We start from the raw sequence: 12,797 nt of genomic DNA on the forward strand, positions 1-12,797 counted from the left end.
TACATTTTCTCAAGTCTTCTCTCCCATATGGACAAGCCAGCTTTGTCTTCCACTATAAGATGTTTTACAGGGGTACTAAGTAATCTACCAAACTTTTCAATTTAATGTACCCTTTCAGTACTAGGAGAATGAAACCACAACAGTGAAATTGAGATTGATTCTCTGTATGGTTGTGTTGTGTTGTTTTGTTTGTAGTGTTTTTTTGTTGTTGTTGGTTGTGGGGCTTGTACTCTGGGCTTGGGCGCTATCCCTGAGCTCTTCAGCTCAAGGCTAGTGCTCTACCACTTTGAGCCACAGCGCCTCTTCTGGTTTTCTGGTGTTTAATTGGAGATAAGAGTCTCACAGACTTTCCTGCCGGGGCTGTCTTTGAACCATGATCCTTAGATCTCAGCCTACTGAGTAGCTAGGATTACAGGCATGAGCAACCAGCACTCAGCCTGAAGCTTATTTGAAAGATGGAATCCATTGAACTTTTCTACCTGGGCTGGCTTAAACTGTGATCCTCAGGTCTCAACCAGCTGGGTAGTTTGGATTGTAGGTGGAAGCCACATTGTTTGAAAAGGAGAATTATATAATGTAGAGTGATGGAGGGGTGAGGTTGATGGAGTATATGTACACATGTACAGTAGTGTCACAATGAAATCACATTGCACAAGTCAGGTATTTTTCTTCCTTTTTAATTCTTTTTTTTTTGGTCGGTCATGGGGCTTGAACTCTGGGCCTGAGTGCTATCCCTCAGCTCTTCAGCTCAAGGCTAGCGCTCTACCACTTGAGATACAGCACCACTTCCGGTTTTCTGGTGGTTTATTAGAGATAAGAGTTTCACAGACTTTCCTGCCCGGGCTGGCTTTGAACCGAGATCCTCAGATCTCAGCCTCCTGAGTAGCTAGGATTACAGGTGTGAGCCACCAGCACCCAGCCTTTTTAATTCTTTTTGTGTGCAGGTTACAGGGGCTAGGGAATTTGGTGACATGAGAGTTTGGGTTCAGGGCCGTAAGATTGTGAGAAGGTATGGTACTGCTGAGCTATGCTCCCAGCCCTGTTCTTTGCTGGCTACTTTGGAGATTCAGTGTGGCTTCTTGCCTGGGCTGCAGTCAGCCTACATCAGCCTTTGTGTCCATGCTGGGATCACAGGCATTGGCCAATACCCTCCTCAGGCCTGGGAACCGAAGGGCTGCCAGGGACAGGGTGCCTAGTTTTCCAGTAGCGGAGACAGGTCTGCCGGGATCCCCACCCACTCAGGCAGGAAGGCTGCCTCTGGCTTAAAGAACTTGAGGAAAGGAGACTGGGGGAGCGTGTAATTAGCCAGGTAAATGGTGTCTCCACCAGCCAGGTAGGCAGCCCAGATGCCGAAGGTCCCAATGGTCATGATGGTGTGGTTGCACTGCGTGAGTAGGGCAAAGTCCTTGCCCGGTGAGCCTTCCATGCCATTGCCAGCAAACACCACGTCCCCAAGAGAGGCGTTGATGTTGTCCTTGCACCAAGTCATGTCGTTGCTGGTGACCACAAACACTGGAGATTCGAACCGGGCTCGAAACCGATCCATGGCCTGCTGCAGGTAGCCCCGATGGGCCACCACCCCTTTCCACACATGGGCCATAAAGTGGACATAGTCTCCCCGGCGCACATGCACCCCTACAAAGGTGTGGGTCCGGCTCCTGTTCATGCGCAGGCCCCGCAGGAAGGCCTGGGCCTCCTCGTGCATGTGCTTGTGCAAGCTGAACTCCTGCAGGATCTCAGGGCGCAGGTGGTGGTAGAAAGTCCAGGAGCAGGGGGTACCTGTGAAGCGCACATAGTGGCTGGTGATGTTCCGGTGACGTTCTTCCATCCAGTCGTTGAGGTGGTAGTGGTGCCAGGGGACCCCGCGCTCTGTGATGACATCCAGCGTTGGGAGGCTGATCCTGAAGATGGGGGCCAGCATGCTGTGCATTGGAGCGGGGATGAAGGCTGGGTGTCCGTTCATCTTGGCCAGGGCGTAGAGCGTGGCGTACTCACCCATCTGGTTCCCCAGGCGGCCGATGGAGTTAATGGTCCACATGCCCAGCTGGCCACGGCTCGTGGGCTTCCTCCACCCTGCTCGGGTCTCTGTGACTGGATGAGACACCCATATCTGCTCATCCTGCCTCACTAGTCGTTTCTGGATGTGGAAGAGGGTGGAGGCGATGAAGATGAAGAGGATGGCGTGTGCCAGGGGGTAGAAGAAAGTCCTCTGTGTGGTGCTGCCCATGGCTGTGGGGGAGGGAAGAGCACACATTAGGTCTTGAGCAGCGGTCAGCCATGGAATGCATGAGTGCCCTTGCAGAGATTGGTGGTGATGAAAATAGAGACCAAGACAAGGGGCCAGGTGCTGCTGGCTCAGGCCTATAATCCTAGCTGAAGGACTAAACTCCATCCTATGACCCCAGGTATATATGAATATAGTTCACTTTCATCAACGTCTGCTGTAGCTAGTGTGTTAACTTTGATTCCTAATAAGTTCCAGGTAAGCCCTGATTAAAAGTTATTTCTATTGATCTACTTATTGCTTCAATTGGAGTAAGGATCTGTTGGCAATGATTCATTTGAGGATCTGGGAAGATAGCTCAGTGGTAGGAGTGCTTACCTTGCATGCATGAGATTCTAGGTTCAATTCCTCAGCACCACATAAGCAGAAAAAGCCAGAAGTGGTGCTGTGGCTCAAGTGGTAGAGTGCTAGCCCTAAGCTGAAGAGCTAAGGGACAGCGCCCAGGCCCAGAGTTCAGGCCCCATGACTGACACACAAAGAAAGCAAGAAAGCATGAAAGAAAAAAAAGAAAAGAAAAGAAAGACTCATTTGATCTGGGGACTGTGGTGAGACTCTTGTCTCTAATTGTCCAGCACAGTGCTAGAAGTGGTGCTGTGGCTGACATGATAGAGCATTAGCCTTGGGATAGAAAGCTGAGGCCAATGGAACATTATTCCAGCATGGAGAAGACACTCCTGGGACAAAGCATGTCCTGCCAATGATGGAGCATCCAGAGTTAGTTGGAAGACACCGCTCAGATAAGAGGGATGGTGTCACTTGTACTGGGCACTTCAAATGGAATCAGAGCCAGGAGATAAAAAGAAAATAATTTACAAGCCTGTCTGTCTAATATCTATGTTTGTCTACTTTGTAAATGAGGAGGAACTTACAGTCTTGCCTGTCAGTCATTTAAAGCTAGGGCCGGACTGGGTATGTGGCTTAGTGGTCGACAACTTGCCTACCATGTCTGAAGCCCTGGGTTTGATGCCTCATTACCAAAAAAAAAAAGAAAAAAAGAAAAAAGAAAAAGCTACAAGCCGCTCGGTGGCACAAGTGGTACAAGGCTAGCCTTGAGCTGGAGAGCACAGGGACACTGCCCAGGCCCAGAGTTCCGGCCCCACTGACCAAAAAAAGAAACAATTGACCCCAGAGTAAATGTATTTCACATTCTCACCAGACAGTGAAGGTCGAGCCTCTTGAAGAACTTTATTCAGGAGATTCAACTGCCAGGGGGAAAGATTGCAGCTGCTCTGCTTCCAGTGTCTTGAGTCTAGGGGTTTATATACCCTGGGCTGGGCTCTGATTGGTTGGTGCTATGCAAATGAAGTATAGCACAACTGGCCAATCAGAGACAATCTTCTGAATCACTGTGGGTCTATAGACCTAAAGTTTTCAATTAGGTGTGTATTTCCCAGACCCCCTTTCACCTCCAAAATGAAAATTATGTAGAACTAGGACATGTATTCTCTGACATTGGGAGTTCTCAAGCCTTATCTCCCATATGGACAAGCCAGCTTTGTCTTCCACTATAAGATGTTTTACAGGGGTCCTCAGTAATCTACCAAACTTTTCAATTTAATGTACCCTATCAGGAGAATGAAACTACAACAATGAAATTGAGATTGATTTCCTGTATGTGTGTGTGTTGTTGTTTTGTTTAGACAGTATTAGGATTTGAGCTCAAGGATTTATACCTGATTTGCTTGTTTGGTTCATGACTGATGCTCTAACTCTTGAGCCACATCGCAAGACTGACTTTTTGTTTTGTTTTTTGTTGGTCACGGGGCTTGAACTCTGGGTCTGGGTACTGTCCTTCAGCTCTTCAGCTCAAGGTGAGCACTCTACCACTGAAGTTACAGCACCACTTCCGATTTTCTGGTAGTTAATTGGAGATAAAGAGTCTCACGGACTTACCTCCCTGGGAAATCTCAGCCTACTTAGTAGCTAAGATTACACGTGTGAGCCACCGGCGGCTGGCAGGGCTAAGCTCCTTTTTTTCTTTTTCTTGCCAGTGCTTAGCCTGGGCACTGTCCCTGAAATCTACAGCTCAAGGATAGTGCTCTATCACTTTGAACCATGGCCCCACTTCTGGGTTTCGGGTGGTTAATTGGAGATAAGTCTGAGGGACTTTCCTGCCTGGACCAGCTTTGAATTGTGATACTCAGATCTCAGCCTCCTAAATAGCTAGGATTACAGGCATGAGTGTCCTGCACCTGGCCCAAAGCTTATTTTAAAAATGGAGTTCAGGGCTGGGAAGGTGGCATAGTAGTAGAATACTTACCTTGCATGGGCTTGATTCCTCAGCACCACATGAGCAGAAAAAGCCAGAAGTGGCACCACGGCTCTGTCGGGAGCCCTAAACTTGACTATCTCTCTGGAACATCTCTTGAGGCTGTTTACATAATCTGGTCTTTTCATCCTGCCCCAAACAAAGACCAGATAGCTGCTATGGACCACCTTTTCACACTGCCCTAAGCAAACATCCTGCAGCTGCTACGGCCAATGAAAAAGCTTCCTTATTCTAAGCATATAAATACCCCTGTGTGAAAAATAAAATTTGGCAGCTTGATCAGAATCCCTGTCTTACTGTCATTCTTCGTGTCTCTTGTCCCTTCATTCCTTCTCGCTTAGGTTCATTGCCCTCGTTGAAGTCCTGCGGGTCGGGACACAGCTCAAGTAGTAGAGCGCTAGCTTTGAGCTGAAGAGCTCAGGGACAGCGCCCAGGCCCAGAGTTCAAACCTCGAAACCGGCAAAATAAATAAATAAATAAGAGTCCATTGAACTTTTCTACCTGGACTGGTTTTGAACTGTGATCCTCCAGGTACCAGCCTACTGGGTAGTCTAGATTGTAGGTGGGAGTCACGTTGTTTGAAGATAATTATATAATGCAGAGTGATGGAGGGGTAAAGTTGATAGAACATATGTACACATGTACAGGAGTGTCACAATGAAATCACCCTTGCAAAAGTCAGTTATTTTTCTTCCCGTTTTATTCTTTTTGTGTGCAGGGTACAGGGGCTAGGGAATTTGGTGACACGAGGGTTTGAGTTCAGGGCCATGCGATTGCAAGATTGGTATGGTACTGCTGAGCCATGCTCCCAGCCCTGTTCTTTGCTGACTACTTTGGAGATCCAGTCTGGCTTCTTGCCTGGGCTATATTCAGCCTACATCAGCCTTTGTGTCCATGCTGGGGTCACAGGCATTGGCCAATGCCCTCCTCAGGCCTGGGAACCCAAGGGCTGCCAGGGACAGGGTGCCTAGTGCTTGAGTAGCGGGGACAGGTCTGCCGGGATCCCCTCCCACTCAGGCAGGAAGGCTGCCTCTGGCTTAAAGACCTTGAGGAAAGGGGAGTCGGGGAGCGTGTAATTGGCCAGGTAAATGGTGTCTCCACCGGCCAGGTAGGCAGCCCAGATGCCGAAGGTCCCGATGGTCATGATGGTGTGGTTGCACTGCGTGAGTAGGGCAAAGTCCTTACCCGGTGAGCCTTCCATGCCGTTGCCAGCAAACACCACGTCCCCAAGAGAGGCATTGATGTTGTCCTTGCACCAGGCCATGCCGTTGCTGGTGACCACAAACACTGGAGATTTGAACCGGGCTCGAAACCGATCCATGGCCTGCTGCAGGTAGCCCCGATGGGCCACCACCCCTTTCCACATATTTGGCATGACATGGACATAGTCTCCCCGGCGCACGTGCACCCCTACAAAGGTGCGGGGCTGACTCCCATTCATGCGCAGGCCCCGCAGGAAAGCCTGGGCCTCCTCACGCACATGCTCATGCAAGCTGAACTCTTGCAGGATCTCAGGGCGCAGGTGGTGGTAGAAAGTCCAGGAGCAGGGGGTACCTGTGAAGCGCACATAGTGGCTGGTGATGTTCCGGTGACGCTCCTCCATCCAGTCATTGAGGTGGTAATTGTGCCAGGGGACCCCGCGCTCCATGACGCTGGGCAGCACCGGGAGGCTGATCTTGAAGATGGGGGCCAGCATGCTGTGCATTGGAGCAGGGATGAAGGCCGGGTGTCCGTTCATCTTGGCCAGGGCGTAGAGCGTGGCGTACTCACCCATCTGGTTCCCCAGGCGGCCGAGGGAGTTAATGGTCCACATGCCCAGCTGGGCACGGCTCGTGGGCTTCCTCCACTCTGCCGGGATCTCCATGACTGGATGAGACACCCATATCTGCTCATCCTGCCCACTACTGGTTTGGAGCCTCACTAGGCGCCGCTGGATGTGGAAGAGGGTGGAGGCGATGAAGATGAAGAGGATGGCGTGTGCCAGGGGGTAGAAGAAAGTCCCCTGTGTGGTGCTGCCCATGGCTGTGGGGGAGGGGAGAGCACACATTAGGTCTTGAGCAGCGGTCAGCCATGTGGAATGCATGAGTTCCCATGCAGAGATCGTGGTGATGAAAATAGAGACCAAGACAAGGGGCCAGGTGCTGCTGGCTCAGGCCTGTAATCCTAGCTGAAGGACTGAACCAGGACTGAACCCCATCCTATGACCCCAGGTGCATATGAATGTCAGGCAAAACCCAAGGTATGCACACATATGCTTGACTACAGGCAGGGCCATCTGACCTGAGCCTGGCTGTAAACATTGCTTGGTGGTGCTGTGCTCAGGTGTTAGAGCACTCGCCTGGAGCTGAACAGCTCAGGGACAGCACCCAGACCCGGACAGGGTTAATTCTGGACTGAAGGTTGAGCACTGGATCCTGAGTACCTCAAAGCATCAAGCAAGACAGATGCAGAGCTGTTTGAACATTAAAAAGCCCGACACCTTGGATAAGGGAGACAGTTCTTACTCCACTTACTCTATTTTTTGCCCACACCTGCAGTCACCGCCCCTGTACCCAACTCAAGTAACCTCTGTCTCCTTGCTCAGACCCTACAAAAGCCTCACTCCAACCCCACCTCCTTACACAACCTCCTAGCCCACAGGAAGGCTCTGCCCCCTGCAGTGCCTCAAGAAACAATCCTAGGCTGTTGAGAACTTGGGTCCAGCTGTTTCCTTTTCCTTTCTTCTGCATTTTCCTAACAAGGGTCCACAAGTGCTATATTCAGTTAAAAAGTAAGAGATTATGATTGAGTGTTCTTTCAGTTTAGTCTTTACAGATCTTCGGTAGCAATTATAGGCAGACCCATAGAGGACTCTTGTAAGTTTGTCACATTTAACTTTCTTTCTTCTTCTTCTTTTATTTCCAATTTACTTGTTGCTTTACAGGTGCTACACACCCTGGTTACCTTTACATACATCAGGAAATAAGTACATTTCCTTTCACAGGGTGTCATGTGTTCCCTCATTTTCTCCAACTCCCTCTCTCCCATCTCCACCCACAAGTTGCATAGTTCACTTTCATCAACGTCTGCTGTAGCCAGTGTGTTAACTTTGATTCTTAATAAGTTCCATATAAGCCTTGCTTAAAATCTACTTCTATTGATTTTCTTGTTGCTTCAATTGGAGTAAGGACCTGTAGGCAAAGACTCATTTGATCTGGGGACTGTGGATCAAAGTCAGCCCAGGCAGAGAGGTCCTTCTGAGACTTTTGTCTCTAATTATCCAGCAGAGTGCTGGAGGTGGTGCTGTGGCTCAACATGGTAGAGCTTTAGCCTTGAGTTGGAGGGATCAGGGACAGCACCCAGGCCCTGAGTTCAGGGGAAATGCCAATGGGGCATTATCCCAGTATGGAGAAGACACTCCTGGGACAAAGCGTGTCCTGCCAATCAATGATGGAGTGTGGGGGTCTTCGTCCGTCCCAGGAAAGACGGACGAGGGTCCAAGGAAAGGTAAGAGTGGCCGCTCGGCCCGTTTCCCAGCCTTCCTCAGCTCGGGAGACAATCAGACGCAGTGGGGAGTCAACTCAAGCAGGAAAACTCATTTATAAACACAGAGCAGCCCTTTTTTAAGCAAAAAAGAGCGGGTGGCATGGCAGGGGAGGAAGAGGAACCAATCACTGTCAAGGTCACACCCTATCATGCACCTAAGCTTCCATGGGGCTCTGCCCACTCAAGTCCCTCTCAGCGCCATCTTTGCTGCCCATGTGCTCTACAGATGGAGCATCCAGAGTCAGTTGGAAGAAACTGTTCAGTTAAGAGGGATGGTGTCACTTGTGCTTGGCCCTTCAAAAGAAATCAAAGCCAGGAGGTCAAAAGTAAATAATTTATAAGCATGTATGTCTAATATCCATGTCTGTCTACTTTGTAAATGAGCAGGAACTTATGCCCTTGCCTGTCAGTCATCGGTTATAGTGGCTAATAAAAAGCTAGGGCTGAGCTGGGTCTGTGGCTCAGTGGTAGAGTGCTTGCATAGCATGCCTGAAGCCCTGGGTTCCATTCCTCATCACCACATAAACAGAAAAAGCCACAAGTGGTTCTGTGGCTCAAGTGGTAAAGTGCTAGCATTGAGCAAAAGAATTTTCTCAAGCCCTAAGTTCAAACCGTAGGACTCAAAAAAAAGCTAGGGTTTTCAAATAGGGGAGGGATAGTTTTAAGTTAACAAAACTCCAGCCCCCAGTGTCTGCTCTAATTGGCAGTGATTTTGATCTGGCACCTGCCACATAAATTCATCTGTTCAGGAAAAGAGGCTTGTACCCAAAAGGGCATGGACCTGAGATCCTGTCTCTATTGGGCTGTCTGGGAACTTTCACAGGTAGCTGTTATGCGTTGTAAGCATCTCCAAAGGTCAGGTACCCCAGAGAGACAGAAAAATCCTTTTCCAAACCAGAGGGCTAAACAGGTTGTACAACGGTAGCCCTAGGAAACGTCTGTGTAGTTGTTATTAAAAGTTAAGTGTTGTATGTTCTTTCCAGTTTGGAGTAAAAATTGCTCCTAATAACATCTGATCTTGGCAACCCCTTGGTAAAATAAGCTAAGGCTTTAGGTCTCTGGTGAGACAGGGTCAATACCCCAAACTCAACTTGAAGAAGTTAAAGAAGATGGATCTCTGCCTATCAACTCTCCTTATGGTCAAGGGACTAGTCATTTTCGGAAAAACGAGACAGAATAGATGAAAGGAATAGACATGGGAAAACAGTGGTGACTAGTACTGACATCCTTAAGTGTGGAGACCATGATGTGAGAGGTGGTATTACAGGCCCAAGCCTTCTATGTCTGCCCAGGAAATCCTAGCCTTATTGGAGGCCGTCTGGTTAACAAGAGCTGGTACATGGCCCTGAGCCAAACTGCCCTAAAAAATCCAATGAGGCCCCTAAATGACTGTCCCTGGCCCTAGCCTTCCATCCAGTGTCAATGTACTCAGAGGAAACAACCAGAGAAGTATTGGTAGATTCCACTAAATTAAGGCCCCTGGCTTAGGTTAAATTAATAATGCTTCTTTAATTCAAGTTTCTGCAGAACATGCAGGCAACTAGCAGGGGATGTGTAAATGGTTTACCCAGCTTGGATCTAGCCCATCTCTTCCAACCTGGAGATACTATTTGGATTAAGAAGTTCATCAAGAGCTGGGTGCTGGTGGCTCATTCTTGAAATCCTAGCTACTCAGGAGGCTGAGATCTGAGGATCACGGTTCAAAGCCAGCCTGGGCAGGAAAGTCCATGAGACTCTTATCTCCAATAAACCACCAGAAAAAAAACTGAAGTGGTGCTGTGACTCAAGGGGTAGAGCGCTCGTCTTGAGCTGAAGAGATAAGAGACAGGGCCCAGGCCCAGAGTTCAAACACCATGACTGACCAAAAAAAAAAAAAAAAGTTCATCAAGGACAGCCTTGCAGGTAGCTGGAAGGACTCTACATTGTCATCCTGGACACCCCTACCATGGGAAAATTAGATGCGCCCCCTGTCTGGCTCTGTCACAAAGGGCTGATTCCTGGTGGAAGGTCACTTTGGATCTGATAGAACTAAGATATTTGTGTCAAGTCTTCTCCCAACTCCTTCCCAGAGCCTTCTTTGTGTGACACATTTTGTGGTATGTCGATGTGTAAGCCTTACCCAGCCTGACCTGGGAAAGGATTGATGGTTATGTTCAAGTCCAAAGGATGCTGGGTTATCAGTCATAGGGAGCCAACTTTGAGTGCTGGAGATGCCTTGAGTTACAGGTGGGAACAGCCCAGGAGAAAACTAAAGGGGTAACTGTGGGCAGCCTTAGGAAAAAATTTTATTTTCATGCTAATGGAGCAGCTCTCGCTCAGAAGAGCTTCCTTTGTAATCTTTGTTTCAAGTAACTAGGTTAGGCTGTTGGTTTTAAGGGCCCAGTGCAGCTCTCTCATTGGGAAATCAATAGTTTGATTTCATGTGCATAAAACCAGAGGGGATTAAAGTAAGGACTCTGGGTCTAAGTACATCACCTTGTCCTCCTAGCCATTTGATGCCTTGCTGGGTGGAGGGAGCTTTCCACTTTCCTTTCAGTGAGAGGCCATTTACTGAACTGCTGATGTCATGCTCTTTAGCCTTAGGAAACCTTTTGCTGCAACAAATACTCTTCCTTGATTATCTCCCTAAATGATTTGATTTACTTGCCTCTGAGTATCTCCCCATATGGAAAGTTTGAGGAGTATCCCCTGCCCCCCCCATTATGGAAAGTTTAGGCTGACCCCTGAGCTACTTCCCTACTTCCCTAAATGGAAAGTTCTGCTGGTACCTGAGAATTTCCCTAAGACTGTAGGAGGAGCTGGGAAGGTGCAGGGGTGAGTGGAGATGGAATAGCAGCACCTGGGACATTTTAGGGGCCCCTACCCCCAAATTCACAACCAGGCCTCAGCTGCTGCTGGCAACAAGGACAAGGAGCCTGGCTTCTCATCCGTTCTGTGATCAGTTCACCAGCTCTCCACCCTCAGTTCCCACTGCCACAACCAGCATATCAGGCCTTGCCATGGGGTAGGGGAGAGACGGGAGGTCAAGCCTGTTCCTTGGAGGGAGGTTCTTCCATGCTGGAAAGTACCTCAAACTCAGAGGGACAATCGAGCCTCCAGCTCTCTCAGGGAAATGGGGTCTGTTTTCTCCCTGTCTTTGCATCTCAGCCACAGCCTCTTCTTCACCCCTTTGGCTTTCTTGCATCCTCTAGGCCTCCAACTGTCCCTTATGTCCACAGTTGACCTGTCTGCTGGAACCATCTTATGGACCTCAAGATAGAGTTCCATCCATGCCTGAAAAGAGAAGGCAAATGTAAAGGGAGACCTGTCTCAAAAAAGAAATACCTAGCTGGGCGCTGGTGGCTTAAGCTTGTAATCCTAGCAGCTCAGGAGGCTGAGATCTAAGGATCAAGGTTCAAAGCCAGCCCAGGCAGGAAAACCCATGAAACTTTTTTTTTTTTTTTTTTGTCGGCCGTGGGGCTTGAACTCTGGGCCTGGGCGCTGTCCCTCAGCTCTTCAGCTCAAGGCGAGCGTTCTACCACTTGAGCTACAGCGCCACTTCTGGTTTTCTGGTGGTTTATTGGAGAAAGGAGTCTCACGGTCTCTCCTGCCCGGGCTGGCTTTGAACCGCGATCCTCAGATCTCAGCCTCCTGCATAGCTAGGATTACAGGCGTGAGCCACCAGCGCCCGGCTCCATGAGACTTCTATCTCCAATGAACCACCAGAGAAACAGAAATTGGGCTGTGGCTCAAAGTGACAGAGTGGTAGCCTTGAACAGAAGAACTCAGGGACAGCGCCCAGGTCCTGCGTTCAAGCCTTATGAGTGACAGGGTAAAGGCACAGAATTCAAGGGGGAAAGTACACCAATGGAAGTCACTGGACACTGAGAGAAGTGCACTATTCAACTGGTGGGTGGAGCTGGGATGGAGAAACTAGGAATGAGGAAGCATACATTACTATACAAAAGGAAATGTACTCCTCATTACCTGACTCATGTAACTGTAATCCCTCTGTATATCCCTTCTATAGTAACAATAAAGTAATAATTTTATAAAAAGATTATAGGTTGGGAAGGTGGCTCAGTGGTGGAGTGCTTGCCTTGCATGCATGAAGCCCTGGGTTCGATTCCTCAGTACCACATACACAGAAAAAGCCAGAAGTGGTGCTGTGGCTCAAGTGGTAGAGTGCTAGCCTTGAGCAAAAAAAGCAGCTCAGGGACAGTGCTCAGGCCCTGAGTTCAAGCCCCAGGACTAGCAAAACAAAGCAAAAGAAAAGGCTGAGTGGGGAGGTGGATTAAGGAGCCACTGAGGGCACAGGCCTTCTTCCCAGGTGCCTGGCAGGTGGTGGAGCTGGGGTGACCTCTGGGGTTGGGGGTCTGCCATGCCTGCCAGGTGGAAACCTAGTTATTCCCAGTCCAGCCCAAGCCTTTGCTGCACATCTATTCCTCAGTGGTTCCTGGTGACAGGAAAGACGGAGGAAGAGCAGGAAGGGAGAGAGCCCGTGGCTGGGTGGACAGGTGGGGTGGAGGGAGCCTCTCAGGGCAGCGGGCTGGGCAGGGTGGCCAGGTACTGGAGGATGAGGAGCTGGGGGTTGAGCTTGGGATTCAGGAGACATCCTCCCCCTCTATCAGCCAGCTGAGGATGAGCTGTATTCTCCTGAAAGTCCCCCCACCACACCCCTCCCCCCCTCCACCAACACTAGGAATGTCTCCTGAATCCCTGACCTCCCATCTGGTAGGG

General features: G+C 49.4%; 2 protein-coding genes across 2 annotated transcripts; both read right to left on the reverse strand.

Annotated features, from left to right (window-relative positions):
* Nucleotides 1-1,192: 1,192 nt before the first annotated feature.
* Nucleotides 1,193-2,235, reverse strand: LOC122125807 (galactoside alpha-(1,2)-fucosyltransferase 2-like). The gene has a single exon (XM_042700422.1). It carries the CDS (start codon nucleotides 2,225-2,227, stop codon nucleotides 1,193-1,195), a length of 1,035 nt encoding a protein of 344 aa, XP_042556356.1. The 5' UTR covers nucleotides 2,228-2,235.
* Nucleotides 2,236-5,292: 3,057 nt separating this feature from the next.
* LOC122125827 (galactoside alpha-(1,2)-fucosyltransferase 2-like) lies at nucleotides 5,293-6,572 on the reverse strand. Its single transcript, XM_042700464.1, has one exon. The coding sequence runs from the start codon at nucleotides 6,415-6,417 to the stop codon at nucleotides 5,521-5,523; it is 897 nt and encodes a 298-aa protein (XP_042556398.1). The 5' UTR covers nucleotides 6,418-6,572; the 3' UTR covers nucleotides 5,293-5,520.
* Nucleotides 6,573-12,797: the final 6,225 nt, after the last annotated feature.

The sequence above is a fragment of the Dipodomys spectabilis genome, unplaced genomic scaffold, assembly GCF_019054845.1.
Source record: "Dipodomys spectabilis isolate Male_0828 unplaced genomic scaffold, ASM1905484v1 ptg000266l, whole genome shotgun sequence".
Taxonomy (NCBI): Eukaryota; Metazoa; Chordata; class Mammalia; order Rodentia; family Heteromyidae; genus Dipodomys; species Dipodomys spectabilis.